General features: G+C 45.7%; 1 protein-coding gene across 12 annotated transcripts in view; it reads right to left on the bottom strand.

Moving 5' to 3' along the window:
- The window catches only part of PROM1 (prominin 1), a 117,786-nt gene that overhangs the window by 30,373 nt on the left and 71,010 nt on the right, over window positions 1-16,403 (bottom strand). For all 12 annotated transcript variants that reach the window (XM_077934444.1, XM_077934442.1, XM_077934437.1 and 9 more), the window contains 4 exons: window positions 14,264-14,353; window positions 10,298-10,515; window positions 7,324-7,398; window positions 4,601-4,664 (listed from right to left, as the gene is read on the bottom strand). In XM_077934444.1, coding sequence (XP_077790570.1) covers window positions 4,601-4,664; window positions 7,324-7,398; window positions 10,298-10,515; window positions 14,264-14,353 — 447 coding nt within the window. The remainder of the gene's footprint in view (window positions 1-4,600; window positions 4,665-7,323; window positions 7,399-10,297; window positions 10,516-14,263; window positions 14,354-16,403) is intronic.

The following is a 16,403-nucleotide window of genomic DNA, read 5'->3' as shown; positions in this document are numbered from 1 at the left end:
CAGTCTGTGCAACAAACATGATAAATTTCATCCCTAATGCCTACACAGTAGCAGCAGATATTTTTAAAGCTATCTAATGCCACTTTGTTGGAAAAAAACAGTATCATGCAAAAGGAGTATAAGCACATTGTTTAAAGTTCTTATGATGGAAAGAATGGGCAACTGTGACTTTCAATATGCATTAAAAGTAATTTTGAATTTTAAAATCCAACCATTGTGTCAACATATGCCAAAATGAACCCCATTTCAAAATTTTAGTGTCTCTACATGAAATTTTAGAGTTCACGTGCCCCCCCAAATTGAGGTATATCTCTTTTCACTGAGATAACATGCCATAATCATTCTATTTGAGAAGTAAAGTACTTGGAACTGCTCTCACTTATTTTATTCATCTGCACTGAATCCGTTGTAAGCGTGGGACACAAGTCAGACCAAGTGTGAAGACAGACAGACAGACAGACATATTTAAGGGGATGTGTAGAAGAAGAACACCAGCGAATCAAAATCCGTATATGTCTTCCAGTATTTTTATATAACACACGTGTGTGCGTGTGCATATCTCAATGAGGGATACATGCGTTCAATTCATCAGCTGTAATGAAAAACCAACGTGAATAACTGGGAAACTGATTCAGGGACTGAATATCAACTACAGTGGATGCTCAGGTTGCGAACGTGATCTGTGCGGGAGGCACGTTCGCAACCCACAGCATTCACAACCCGCAGCACGCGTCTGCGCATGTGTGGGTCGCGATTCTGCACATGTGCAAAGCACGATTTAGTGATTCTGTGCATGCGTGAGCGCCGAAACCCAGAAGTAACCCGTTCTGGTATTTCCAGGTTCGGCACCATGTGCAACCCGAAAACACGCAACCTGAAGCGTCTGCAACCCGAGGTATGACTGTACAACTGGCTTCCCCCTTTTAAAAATCAACCACATGGAAAATGGCTCACATTGTATGTTAATCAGAAACGGTCGCTTACCCGGTAAACGGGTGGGTGGCAGTTGCGACCTGGCGTGGCGGTTCCCCCTCCTCCCAAAGCCACGCCATATTTGCCCCTGGGCTGCCACAGTGCCTGCTGGGTTCCCGCCAAACTCAGTTTTGAAATTTCTGGCCAATCCATGGCGGCCTTGGTGGGACGGGCCAATCGGAGCAGATTCACTCTGCTCCAAGGGTACAAAAGGGGGCTGGCGCTGCTCTAAGCTACACAGTCATCCCCAGAGCGTCACCCACCCAGCTCACCCTCTCAACTTGTTTTCTTGCAGGCTAACCTTTGCTTTCCAGGCACGCTGGCGTTGCTCTGGTCGTACAATGGTTGCTGTCTTCAGAGCTGGGGAGGAATTTCCCCTGCTCTGTAGGTTTTGCCTTCCCCATAGCAATTGTCAGAACTTTGGTGGTTTAGACCTTGGGCGGAATCCTTTAGTCAAACATCTGAAGAAGGGGTGAAATGGTGACTCACCCACTTCCTGTGACGGTGATAACAGGGTACCCCGTTAGACGGGTCATGAGGGTGGTCTCTGTCCACAAGCGCACGGCAGAGGGGCCACAGAGCTACCTCCAGCGATTTGGGAGGGACCAGCTGCATAAACCCGTGCTTTGCGTTGGTCCCATCAACTGCAAACTGACCCTGTCATGCCTCAGACGCCCAGCAGAAGGCTGAGAGGGATACATGCCCAATGCCTCTTGCAGGGCGTTCCTACACCTGAATTCAATAAAGCTGTGGCCATTTTAATACCAGATATATGTTGTGGTGTCTTTTCCTTTCACTGTGAGGCCTGGCTTCTGGGGGAGGGGGTGCTGCGCCTGGGTTCGCAAGGAGTCAACTTCTATAATAATTATAATAATAATTTATTATTTATACCCCGCCCATCTGGCTGGGTTTCCCCAGCCACTCTGGGCGGCTTCCAACAAAAGATTAAAAATACATTAAAACATCAGACATTTAAAACTTCCCTAAACAGGGTTGCCTCTAGCTGTTTCCTAAACGTCAGATGTTTACTTCCTTGACATCTGGTGGGAGGGTGTTCCACAGGGTGGGCACCACTACTGAGAAGGCCCTCTGCCTGGTTCCCTGAAACCTCACTTCTCGCAGTGAGGGAATCGCCAGAAGGCCCTCGGCGCTGGACCTCAGTGTCTGGGCTGAAGATGCTCATTCAGGTATACTGGACTGAGGCAATTTAGGGCTTTAAAGGTCAGCACCAGCACTCTGAATTGTGCTCAGAAACGTACTGGGAGCCAATGTAGGCCTTTCTACCTCCAACGTTGTTCCCACCACTCTATACAGGTCATGTCTGTCTTCACCCAGTGTTGAACAGTTTCGAGTCCCAATAATTTCAATGGGAAGAATGAAAACAATGGTGCTTCACAAGCTTAGTTTTGTTAGAATTCTGCCCTTTGCTTTTACTCCCCTTCTCAGGTACAGGAGCATGAAGATTATTAAAGCTTAATGCATATTAATAGTAACTGAGAAATAATGATCTTGCTTTGAAAGTCCCCCAGGTTGAAAAATTAAGGAGGAACATGACATTTTGGGGGGGGGGGGGAGTTTGGCATTTCTTGATGAGTTACACAGTATGCCATATGCATATATACATACTGTGAATTGCTTTTTGCAAACTTACAAGGTACGGCTGGTTATATTGGTAGAACAGGTCCACAATGCAAGAATAAAAATTGAGAGAGGTTAATAAATATTTTCGCACTCTGGATACACCAACCCATGCCCATCTGGAAAACGCTAGCATGTTAGCTATTTTAATAGTGCTTGGGGGCTTAGTTCTGGAACATTTATGGTTTAGTGCAGAGCTTAACTCAAAAGGAAGAAACCTGCAATTATTAAGAGATAGTCTACATTTCTTCAGGTTTTATTTGTGACGTGTATATCATTTCTAAATGTGCCTACTTGTAAACAGTGTTATGCCTATGGCGCCCATGTTCCTAAGCTATGAGCCCCCTCTTGCTAGAAATGGACAAACAGTCTTGCATTTGTGTCCTAAAAAACATTTGCCAACAGTTCAACTCTCAGAGAGTGCTAATGCCAGCCCTCTTTTGCTGGTGAGGCAGCCTCTCCTCTCCAGAGCAGAGCAATAAAGAAGTCCCTATGCCTTGGGAAAGAGAAACAGAATAGCAGGTGCCAGAGAGGCTCCAACAAAGATTGGCATGTCCCCAGCAGGCTACCCATTTTGCACAGAGTGCCATTTTCCTCCTGTGAAATCCTGTGGTTGCAGCCTTCCCATCTTCTCCAAAGTGAAGGCTGGGGTTCTTCCTTGGAGGAGAGGTAGCAGCCGCTAGACGGCATGGGCTGCAAGAAGAATAGAGGCAAGGAACCTCCTCGAGATGGGCTACATCTGCCCATATTCCACTCGTACCCCCACGTTAAGAACGTCCGAGTTCTCCTCCCATCTACATTCATGGCTAGCTTATGCTTTTTATTATGAAGGCTGACCTCTGGCCCCTGAACCACTGTCTAGAGACCAGAATGTCCACTGAAAATGTAGAAAATTGCCACCCATGATTTAAGGGATCCTACATGAAGACTGAAGGGACGCGGGTGGCACTGTGGGTTAAACCACAGAGCCTAGGACTTGCTGATCAGAAGGTCGGCAGTTCGAATCCCCACGACGGGGTGAGCTCCTGCTGCTCGGTCCCTGCTCCTGCCAACCTAGCAGTTCGAAAGCACATCAAAGTGCAAGTAGATAAATAGGTACTGCTCCAGTGGAAAGATAAACGGCGCTTCTGTGCGCTGCTCTGGTTCACCAGAAGCGGCTTAGTCATGCTGGCCACATGACCCGGAAGCTGTACTAAAGCAAGATGAGCGCTGCAACCCCAGAGTCGGTCATGACTGGACCCAATGGTCCTTTACCCTTTACCCTTACCTTGCACTAAGACTGAATATCAGTGCTAAGCCATTGTGTTTTTTAGGTCTTATGTCAGTGTACAAAGATGGGGGGAGTGTACCTCACCACTGCCACACCACAGTAAGATCTTTATACTCTTCTTCCAACCTTCCCCCTCTCCCCTCCCACATTACTCATGTTCCTTCTGGTACTTAGCATCCTCCACAATTGCCTTCACCCAAAGAGCTCCTTGACCTCTCCCTACATTGTATGGACACAGTCAGCCCTCTCAAGCCACCTTTTGGTGCCCCTTCCCTTCATCTTATCAACAGAGCCTCACTTGTGAGTAGATTAGACTACAATTTCCCCTCCTAGCTGGGAGAGTGTTTCAGATCATGGCATTCCACTGCTCCTGGGTCACCTACTAAGAAGTCATGGTTGGATTACTGACTCCTCCACCACCCACCCACCCATCTCTTCCTTCTTCTTTCCCTGGAATGAAGCCTTTGCCATAGCCTTGATGCAGTGAAGATCTCCCTCAACCCACCGCAATCAAGGAAATACTCTTCTTCAATAAAAAAGTAGTCAATATTATGATTAAGCATTGCCCAAGGAGCAACCTATATTTTAATGGCTTCTCTTTAATAGTTCTGATTTAGATAAGAACCTCCCTAATTAAAAAAAAGATGATACTAAAATGATAGCTCACGCCAATAATTTTAACCAATCCAGTTGGAGAACTAATCATCTCATCCTCCTTACCTGATAAAATGTTCCTTGTCTGATTGAGCACCAAATCAGGTGTGTCATTAAATGCTGCATAACCCTGGAATAAAAAACCGAGATGTCCAACAGTGTCTTGACAACAAAATATCAGTATGCTTATTTCTACCTTTAAAAGGGCCACATCCAAAAAGTTTAGATCACCACATTTTAAAGTTAGCTTTTTCACAAAGGAAGCTGGGCTAACCTGGAATCTGGGTTTATTCTATCAGACTGTACCACAAGCTTTCATAGTGTTGATGCACACTCACTATACGTCTGGTTCATGCTACCAGTGACAGCCTTCCCATGGTGCTAGAGAGAACACCTCTCTCTCCTATCAGACACTTCAAACAATGTGGAGACCTCAGTTCTCACACAGATGCCTAATCACACAAATGACATGTGCATGCTTGCTCTCCCAGCATGTCTTCACAGTGGGGTGGGTGGTATCACATGAGTAGACATCATTATAGAATACTTGGCTTACACATTCTTGGAGGTGTGTAGGGATAATGCTTCTTTGAAGAATCTATGAGCTTCATTGCCCTGAACTGCCTGTGTATTATATATGGAATGCATATTTTTGCTTATGTGGATTATGGAAACGTATGTCAAGCTGGCATGCCTTGTTGCAAACCATGTGGGGATTTCAGAGATAACTTAGAGGCCTAGCAATTGCACTGACACTCTAAACATCAACAGAAAGGTATCCACAATTGTGTCTGCCCTGCCATTCACACCCCTTGTCTGCAGGTGGGAGATTTAAATGCATCTGGCTCCAGGTCTGATGCTACAGTGAGGGGGCGGGTGGGGAATTGATCCCCTGCTAAATTTGCCTGTTTGCCCTCTGACGAAGAAATGACCAGTCCATAATTTTAATGGTAGGTTTGTTGTAGCTGTGAGAGACAGAATAACAGCAGGAAAAACCCCAGAAACCCAGAAGACAAAAGTCAGAGATTGATGTCCATTATAATGAGTGAAATAAGTACTTGATCCCTTTGCAAAAGATGACTTAGTACTTGGTGGCAAAACCCTTCTTGGCAATTAAAGAGGTCAGGCGTTTCTGGTAGGTGGCCACCAGGTTTGCACACGTCTCAGGAGGTATTTTGTCCCACTCCTCTTTGCAGATCCTCTCCAAGTCAGTAAGATTTCGAGGCTGATGTGTAGTTACTCGAACCTTCAGCTCCCTCCACAGATTTTCCTTGGGATTAAGGTCTGGAGACTGGCTAGGCCACTTCAGGATCTTAATGTGCTTCTTCCTGAGCCACTCCTTTGTTGCCTTGGCTGTGTGTTTTGGGTCATTGTCATGCTGGAATACCCATCCTCGGCCCATTTTCAATGCCCTGGCTGAGGGAAGGAGGTGCTCACCCAAGATTTGACGATACATGGTCCCATCCATCGTCCCTTCGATGTGGTGAAGGTGTCCTGTCCGCTTAGCCGAAAAACACCCCCAAAGCATAATATGTCTTCCTCCATGTTTGACAGTGGGGATGGTGTTTTTGGGGTCGTAGGCAGCATTCCTCCTCCTCCAAACATGGCGAGTTGAGTTGATGCCAAAGATTTTGATCTCATCTGACCACAACACTTTCACCCAATTCTCCTCTGGGTCATTCAGATGTGCATTGGCAAACTGCAGACGGGCCTGTACATGTGCTGTCTTGAGCAAGGGGACCTTGTGGGCTCTGCAAGATCTCAGTCCTTCACGGCGTAGTGTGTTATCAATTGTTTTAATGGCGACTATGGCCCCAGCTGCCCTGAGATCATTGACAAGTTCCCCCCATGTAGTTCTGGGCTGCTTCATCACCATTCGCATGATCACTGCAACTCAACGAGATGAGATCTTGCATGGAGCCCCAGACCGAGGGAAGTTGATAGCTATTTTGTCTTTCTTCCATTTGCGAATGATTGCACCAACTGTTGTCACCTTCTCACCAAGCTGCTTGGCAATAGTCTTGTAGCCCAGTCCAGCCTTGCGCAGGTCTACAATCTTGTCCTTGACATCCTTGGACAGCTCTTTGGTCTTGGTGGCTACTTTGGAATCTGCTGAATTGATTGCTTCTGTCGACAGGTGTCTTTTGTACAGGTACTGTAACGAGCTGGGATTACAGGTAAGACCTCTCCTTTGCATCAGGTGCTTCTAATCTCAGCTCCTTACATACAGCGAAGATACCAGGTAGCCTGACATCTGGCTGGTTGATAGGGGATCAAATACTTATTTCACTCATTAGAATGCACATCAATCTCTGACTTTTTGTCTTCTGGGTTTCTGGGGTTTTTCCTGTTATTTTGTCTCTCACAGCTATAATAAACCTACCATTAAAATTATGGACTGCTCATTTCTTCATCAGAGGGCAAATGGGCAAATTTAGCAGGGGATCAAATACTTTCCCCCCCTCACTGTATGTACCAGAGCAGGTAAAACAGCCCCAATGTAGTTTTATTTTATTATTTTATGTAAGCTGCCATGGGAGTCCTTCTGAATCAACAGGTGGGATAGAAATTTAATAAATAAGGCACGCCTCCAATTTTACTTTAGGAAAGTGTAACATTGGCACAAAGGCTGTGCACCTCCTCTTGTCTTATGTTCCTTGGTACACAAAGATATTCGGAGCATCTATTTGCTGACACCTTTTCTTAAGGTGCAAAATTCGACAGCTTCTTGAGCACCAGCTGCTACCCTGTAATTCGAGTAAATGGATTTATACCTTCTAGTAACATACCTTTTGAACCAGACTAGAGAGGTCTGTTTTAAGGACTTCATTGACTTTGGCAAGTTGAGCATTCACTCCCGGCAACTGAAAGGAAGAAAAGAGATGTTAAAGTTAGTTTTAGTCTGTGCATCATTTTTTTTGTAAAGTCAAGTCTTCCTTTGTTCTTTGCATCATTTGTTCAGCTTCACTGTAATCCCCAATATCATCCTGTGGGCTTCCCTCTCCCGCAAAAAATGGTTAAATAATGGCAAACAACAACAACCAAACTTCCCCTACAATATCCAGCCCTTGAAAAGCACTGGGCAAAGCATAAATCAAATCCTGGCGAAAGCTCGCCCATCCTCCCTCTCGCATAGCGTACCAGAGGCAGGTGTTGAACTCAAAGAGGTCTGTAAAGAGGTGTGCACAGGTCCCCTCAGGATGCAAAACGAGAGGGGGTGTGGGAGAAACAGAACCTACAGGGTTAAGAGGTTCTGTGTGACGTCTTGCATCATGAGGCGTGGTCACAGACACTTACGGAAGTGGTTTGCTCTGAGTGTCTCAGGCTGCCTCATGATGCAAGACGTCACACAGAACCTCTTAACCCTGTAGGTTCTGTTTCTCCCACAGTTGTGTACTTGTCAGCTGCCCTGCATGTGCTGAGAATACGTTCTAAAATATGATCCCAAGTCTGCTGCAACATAGAACCACATAATTTTAGAGTTGAAAGGGACCGTGAGGAATCTTTTGCAGGAATCTTCTGCCCAATATGGGGCTCAAACCCCCGACCCTGAGATCAAGAGACTCGCACTCTACTGACTGAGCTATCCAGGAAGAAAGGCTCTTCAGCAGGCAAATCAATATGGAAGAGTTTTCTAAAGGGTGGAGTGTTTTTAAGGAGGTGCTATGCCTGCCAACCTAAGAGACAGGGGTGGCGCTGTGGGTAAAACCACAGTGCCTAGGACTTGCTGATCGTATGGTTGGCGATTCGAATCCCCGCGGCAGGGTGAGCTCCTGTTGCTCAGTCCCTGCTCCTGCCCACTTAGCAGTTCGAAAGCACCTCTAAAAGTGCAAGTAGATAAATAGGTACCGCTTTATAAGGTAAAGGTAAAGGTACCCCTGCCCGTACGGGCCAGTCTTGCCAGACTCTAGGGTTGTGCGCCCATCTCACTCTATAGGCCAGGAGCCAGCGCTGTCTGCAGACACTTCCGGGTCACGTGGCCAGCGTGACAAGCTGCATCTGGCGAGCCAGCGCAACACATGAAACGCTGTTTACCTTCCCGCTGGTAAGTGGTCCCAATTTATCTACTTGCACCCGGGGGTGCTTTTGAACTGCTAGGTTGGCAGGCGCTGGGACCGAGCAGCAGGAGCGCACCCCGCCGTGGGGATTTGAACCACCGACCTTTCAATCGGCAAGCCCTAGGCGCTGAGGCTTTATAGCGGGAAGGTAAACGGCGTTCCGTGTGCTGCTCTGGTGCTGGCCCGCCAGAGCAGCTTCGTCACGCTGGCCACGTGACCCGGAAGTGTCTGCAGACGGCGCTGGCTCCCGGCCTCTAGAGTGAGATGAGCGCACAACCCTAGAGTTTGTCAAGACTGGACCGTATGGGCAGGGGTTATGCCTGCCAACCTAGCAGTTTGAAAGCACATCAAAGTGCAAGTAGATAAATAGGTATCACTCTGGGGGGAAGGTAAACGGCGTTTCCGTGTGCTGCTCTGGTTTGCCAGAAGCGGCTCAGCCATGCTGGCCACATGACCCGGAAAAACTGTCTGCGGACAAACGCTGGCTCCCTCAGCCAGTAAAGTGAGATGAGCGCCACAACCCCAGAGTCGTTCCCGACTGGACTTAACTGTCAGAGGTCCTTTACCTTTACCTTTTTTTACGCTGGCCTAGGTCTCACTGACATGGTAAACCCATGTCTGGGGTGTACCACATCAGACTGCAAATAGGGGCTCACATGAGTTTTCCTGCACATAAAAAACATTCACTGGTCAAGGAAAAACTTGCACACCAGAGAGAAGGTTAGACGAGAACCTCCCCTACTCATCAGTACTTTGCTTTCCACGTCCCAATGAGCATTTTTGTCTGGAAAGATGCTTGGTCACATGAGGCCCTACCTTCAGTCTGAATAGACTGAGTGAACTGACCTGGACTCTGTAATCATCATCAGAAGCCCTTCTTCATGTGCCTCCCCCATTAGAGATCCAGAGGGCCTTTTCTGTTCAGTTTCTGTTAATTGATTCTCATGAAAACTTACAGATTCTGGCTTCACACAATTAACTCAAGGCAGTGTCAATTTACTCTTGGCAGAAAGCCAAGGTCTGCTTGACCTAGAAACTACTTACTCTTATTGGTTAACGACCAGCACTCAACTCTGTTATCTAGGAATGCTAGCACAGTGTGTGTTAGGTGTATTAGGAGTAGGAGTGCTGTGTATGGTTAAGAGAGAGAGAGAGAAAGAAAGGATTTATTTTGCTTTGTTTTGTATGCAGAAACTCTGCTGGTTTTATTTTTCCTTTTAATAAATCCTGTAAATAGTTATTCTGAGTCTAGCTGACTAGTCATTTCCACCTCAACTAGCTTCTTCGCTGTGCAGGAAAACTCTGCTACGTTTGGGCTAAAGCCATTAGAGCTATGCCTGACACTTCAAAGTTCTATGATTTTCTGCAGTGGCTCCTCACTTGTGGAAGTCTCTCTCTTGCCCGACACCTCCATTGTACATCTTTAGGCACCAGGTGAAAATGTTTCTCCATAGCCTGGCCTTTGGCTGATTGACATTCTATGGCCTTTTAAATGTGTTTCTGGGAGGTGCGATTGTTTTGTTGTTGCTCCAATTTTTTACTAAGCATTTTGTTTTTTTGTATTTTTTTGATGCCGAGAACTTCAGACAAAGGGCGACGTGCAAATTCATTCATTCATTCAATGGCCAGAAAAAAGGCTGGCTTCCGAGTCAGAATTAGGCCGCTGAGAAGAAATGGTGGAATGCTGATGGAATATTTCCCTCACCTTGCTGAAGTTGGCATTGATGTTTAGCTGATCTAAGGAATTCCTGATGACGTTGCAGGTGGAGGCTGCCTGGGCAGCTGTGCAAGCCGAATCCCCGAGTGTGTTGATCAGGTGCTCTTTAACATCTGTCAGGTTGGCATGCAGCCTCTCAGTGCCCTCCTGCAAGACCTCCACAGACACGCTCACGTTCTCCAGAGCCTCCTTTGTTTCTCGTATAGCTGTGATGATTGAATGCAAAACAAAACAAAACAACACCCAAGAACTTTAGCCATATGGTAGGGTGGCCATACGTCCAGGAAAACCTGGACATGTCTTCTTTTTTTTGGGGGGGGGGCAACATTCCCATCCAGGTGGATTTTTACATTTTAAAGGAAATGTACAGGGTGTTTTTTTAATTTGGGGGGTGGGCTCAGGCTTGGGCAGCTTGGGCTGGGGCTGCTCTGTATGCTATAGCAGCTGCCAGCCCGAGCTGGGAAAAGGGGCATGAAGATGCGGTGGCTTTGCGCGCCTGCACATCTCTTTCCCTGACTCAGGCTGTCCTCTTTTTCGCTCTCTAATTTTGGCAACCCTTGGCTTAGACACCAGCTCTGTGCATCATCTAGCTACACAGAAAGGACTACTGCCAGATCAAGGTACCAATACTGCAATTAAGAGGACAACACAGTTCTGGAAGGAGAGCTTGAAATTCGCAAGCCACATTTGTTGCCGAAGTCCTGTAATCATGTTCTATCACTAGAGCCCCGGTTAGCACCAGTTTCTCTGGGATGGCCATTTACAAAGCGAGTAAGGGATGGTGGACTGGAGCTTCAAGACCCGCTCCTGAATTTGTCTGCTGGCAAGTAAACTTTCCCTGCCGTTTTCTGCTTCTTGGTTGCTTGCTAAGTGGGGCCAAGCAAGCTCTTTTCGAGGGCAGCGGAACAAGTTCAGGAACCTCTAGATGCCAAACAAGCTACAATGTCTACTTCCACTGAAATAAACATATTATTACAAGCTACGTTTATTGGAATCAGAAACACGAACAACCCCTTTATATCCATATCTAACATCTAATCCATAATTAACAACTGATCACATGAAACAATGGTTTGAAGTGTGTTTATAAACTATGGTTGTGTTAACCAGCATTCTAGCCTCTCTGGCTGCAAAGTGACAGGCAAGTCTCACTTCCTTTGCATGCCCTCTGGGATTCATTCAAAAAGAAATGGTTTCACTGGACATTTCACAATATTAATCAGGGTTAAACCAGCAAGAAGCCATGATTGCCATCAACCATTGTTAAGTGTCAACTAATGTCTGCACCGGGGAAAACATGAAGAAGGGAAACAACATCCCCCCCATTTTTTGTTACCCTAACAATGTTTTTCCTCCCATTCCTGTTCATCCAATTTATTGCTAGCCAAAACCCAACTTGCCCACTGCAAGAGAAACACAACCAGCACACTTGCCTATGAACGCTAGCTAGCTTGCCATCCCTCCCATTATCCATACACAGTCGTACCTTGGAAGCTGAACGGAATCCTTTTCGGAAGTCCATTCGACTTCCAAAACACTCGGAAGCCAAAGCGTGGCTTCTGATTGGCTGCGGGAAGCTCCTGCAGCCAATTGGAAGCCACGGAAGCCCCGTCAGACAGTCAGCTTCCCAAAATAATTCGCAAACTGGAACACTTCTGGGTTTGCGGCATTTGGGAGCCTAAACGTTCGAACTAAGCTGTTCAAAAACCAAGGTACGACTGTATCTGCTATGCTGAACTGACACTGTACAACATAACTTTCCAAACTTTTCACGTTAATGGCTTGCATCATTTTGCGACACAGCAATGCAGTTTTACTAGCAAATCAGAGGTTAAATTAACCTCTTTCCAACCCCTGTGAGGAGTGCAAGGGGCAGTCACACGACACACCTTCACACTGCAGCTGACACACTAACGTGTCGCAACACACAGTTTGGAAAGCTCTGGTGTACAAGTTATTACCCACAGACTACAAGTCCTATAGCTTCAATCCACAGCCTGCTTACTCCAGATCAGAGTTATTTCCCAGAGTATATTAGCTATAGTTTGCAGCTGATAACTGGTTAGCCTTTGCTTTTGGAATCTGTCTTATGGAGCCAAAACAATAAAGGGTTGAACAAAAAAGAAAGATGACAACGAAACAAACTGCACAAGGGGGATTAAGCAAGGAGGACATTTAACACGAGTCATTCGTGATATTTTACCTTTAATGGCCCTTTCCACTTTGACTTCAAGACAAACAGAGAAATAAAGCAAAGAGCGGAGGATGAGAAAAGGTTTTGGTGAGGTATGCAAACACAGTTGCCAACACACAGCAAAATAATAATAATCATAGAAAGAAAGAGATGCCTCTCCATTGACACCATTTAAGGTATCTTGTACCATGACATTACCTTCATACAGAATAGAGTCTAATTACAGCCTCGGTCCAGTATACCCGAAGGAGTGTCTCCACTCCCGTTGTTCTGCCTAGACACTGAGGTCCAGTGCCGAGGGCCTTCTGGTGGTTCCCTCACTGCGAGAAGCCAAGTTACAGGGAACCAGGCAGAGGGCCTTCTCGGTAGTGGCACCCGCCCTGTGGAACACCCTCCCACCAGATGTCAAAGAGAAAAACAACTACCAGACTTTTAGAAGAAATCTGAAGGCAGCCCTGTTTAGGGAAGCTTTTAATAACTGAAGGAGTATTGTATTTTAATATTTTGTTGGAAGCCACCCAGAGTGGCTGGGGAAACCCAGGCAGATGGGCGGGGTATAAATAATAATAATAATTATTATTATTATTATTATTATTATTATTATTATTATTATTATTATTACTACTACTACTACTACTACTACAGACCATGTCTGGAACTATGTTTTTGGCAGAAGAACCAGGTCTGGGAACATAAGCCTCGAAACACCTTGAAAGCGTATTGTCCAAAACCATTTTGAAGTCTGTATTGTGATATGACGATGTGGCGAAAACTGTGAAGCCAGCCAATGCCTCTTCATAGCTCCATCCTTATTTCAGACATTGTGATATATCAATATATGGCAATGTTTAGCTGGTGATAAATGGCAATGTTGAAAACCAGATATCGCCCAGCCCTAACTTTTCCTCCACCTACCCCAAAACTGCCATTATTGTTATTGTTATTTGAATTTATATACCACCCTAAACCCAGAGGTTTCAGAACGGTTTACCCAATGCTTTTTTTTCTGGGGGGGGGGGGACGCAGGGGTATGCGTACCCCTAAACATTTTGTGAATCTCTGTACTTTTGTCCATTTACTGTATTTACTTTTCCAGATTTGAACTATAAAATGGTGATTATCTTGAGTCAAAATGAGAGTACCCCTAAACATTTTTTAGGGGGGGGGGAGCACTGGGTTTAACCCAGGGGTCAGCAACCTTTTTTAGCCGTGGGCCGGTCTACCATCCCTCAGACCATGTGGTGGGCTGGACTATATTTTTTGGGGGGAAATGAACGAATTCCTATGCCCCACAAATAACCCAGAGATGCATTTTAAATAAAAGCACACATTCTACTCGTGTAAAAACACGCTGATTCCCGAACCGTCCGTGGGCTGGACTGAGAAGGCGATTGGGCCGCATCTGGCCCCCTGGCCTTAGGTTGCCTACCCCTGGTTTAACCCATGATGTGACAGTCACACCTCCAGAATCCCAATCAGGGTTAGGTGAGGCAAGGTTAAGCAGCCATACACTCCTAAAAGTTTAATTTATTAAAATAAATAAATGACCACCTTGTGGATTTTTAATCCAAAGGGACTACATTACGAACACATAAAGAAATATTTCGAAGTGCGTGTAGTACAAGCTGCATGGGAGCTGCCATTCAACCAACTTGGGAGCCCGGGAGTGTGAAATGAGTTGATCCCGACCGTATTGCAGAAGCTCCCATCAGAACTTATGAAGTGGACAAGTGGACTGGCAATGACAGTGGTCTCTTTACCTCCTGCCATGGTTAGGGCTCCATCGAGCGCCGGGCGCACCTCCTTTGCCAGCTGCTCTTGGACTCTTCTGCCAAGCAATGGCCCAACATCTGTTAGAAAGGGACACATGAAGAAATAATCCGATCTAAATGGCTGCTTGATACAGTTGGGCAGTGACGTTAACATGAGAGTCCTGGAGGTGAAATAGTTAAACAGGTTACCCAATCAGGACCCAGGGGGGTGGAGTCAGAGGGACTATAAAACCAGCTCTGGGGGGAGTTTGTGGAAGAGTTAGTTGGGAGATTGGTTGGAGTGGAAGTGAACTGGGATAGAGTTTGTGGGTAGGTTGAGTTAGTGTAGTGAAATAAGTTGAGTCAGGAACAGTTAGGGGCTAGGAAGACAAGTAAATATCTGAGAGGTGGTTTAGTGAGTGAGAGGAGGTAGCGGAAGTTATAGGTCTGGATAGGCACCTCATGAATGTAATTGACTGATACTGTTTATGAAACCACAGGCTTGTTAAACTGCAATAAATAAACAAAAGTTTATGTTCCAATTTAACCCTGACTGGACTCAGTATTGTACCAGGTAGGGCCTGGGTAGTGGCAGTGAGAAATAAAGTGGTGGCACAGGGATCAATAGATGGTGAAATGTCTGGGGACCCTGTGTGATCGCCACAGGCATCACCAACATGGCATGCGATGATTAAATGCTAGTGGACTGGACTAACACATTTTACACTGCATAGAGCTGGTGTCTTTTATATTCCCCCCCACCCATAAAAATTCAAGAATAAAAACTGGAAGCAGGAAGAGCGCTGTCATTTGATTGCACTGGATTTAAAAGTTGCAGTGCTATTTGTAACCATGACACAATTTGCAGCTGAAGTATTGGTTGCCTTAGTATCGTCTAAGTGAGAGCTGGACCATAAAGAAGGCTGATCGCCAAAGAATGGATGCTTTTGAATTATGGTGTTGGAGGAGACTCTTGAGAGTCACATGGACTGCAAGAAGATCAAACCTATCCATTTTGAAGGAAATCAGCCCTGAGTGCTCACTGGAAGGACAGATCATGAAGCTGAGGCTCCAATACTTTGGCCACCTCATGAGAAGAGAAGACTCCCTGGAAAAGACCCTGATGTTGGGAAAGATGGAGGGCACAAGGAGAAGGGGGCGACAGAGGATGAGATGGCTGGACAGTGTTCTCGAAGCTACCAGCATGAGTTTGACCAAACTGCGGGAGGCAGTGGAAGACAGGAGTGCCTAGTGTGCTCTGGTCCATGGGGTCACGAAGAGTTGGACACGACTGAACGACTAAACAACAGAAGTATCGTCCTCATGCTTTTTGAGATAGAAATCATTGAAAAGCATTTCTTCCTCCTCTTTCTGAAGAGACTTCCTAAGCTAAAATGACCCACCTAGAATACGCCAACTGCCAGTACTCCCATCATTAGGACTTTCAAGCAACAGTAGGTTGCAAAGGCAAATTTTCCTTTTAGTGTTATGTCCAAAAGAGCCTTTGCTCTAAAGAGAAACTGTACGAACAGACCTCATGTTTATTGAAGCATGGCAGTTCAGTTGCTCATGGTCACCCTATTTTTTAGGTTTGATCATGAAGATCAAAAGGAATAAAGACAGATGCCTCCTCCCTGTCCTGAAGTCTTTGCCACCTTGAAATTTGGGGGAGATCTCATTTCTCCTCCGGCAACTGCATGCTCCACTTTAGGGAAGAATGCCTTTATTTGGGGAACCACTGTTTTATCCTGCAATGTGGATGCAAACTATGAGACTCTTGGCCATGGTATATAACCCAAACTCCCTCCCTAAAGATGTTTACCTGGCATCAGTCAAAGTTAACCCGATTTCCCTGTGCTTTTAATGGTTTAAAAACTCTCTTTACTAGTTTTTAGCAGTTTTTGCTGCTTTTATCCCAACGGTTTTATTGTTGTTTATTTTAATAGGTGGTTTTTTTTTTAATGCTTGCAAGTCACCTTGAATATGCTCATATAAAATGGCAAGGTTTTGCATTCTAAATTCTAATAAATGATAAAAATTACAGTAGCTAGTGGTTCTCTCCTGCTTGTTATCTCACATGAAAAATATCCATGCATACGCTCCATTCCAAGAGCTCAGGTATGACTTTCATGCTGTGCTAGAGAATTCC

The sequence above is a fragment of the Podarcis muralis genome, chromosome 9 (assembly GCF_964188315.1).
Source record: "Podarcis muralis chromosome 9, rPodMur119.hap1.1, whole genome shotgun sequence".
Taxonomy (NCBI): Eukaryota; Metazoa; Chordata; class Lepidosauria; order Squamata; family Lacertidae; genus Podarcis; species Podarcis muralis.
This window is presented reverse-complemented; position numbering and strand designations above follow the sequence as displayed.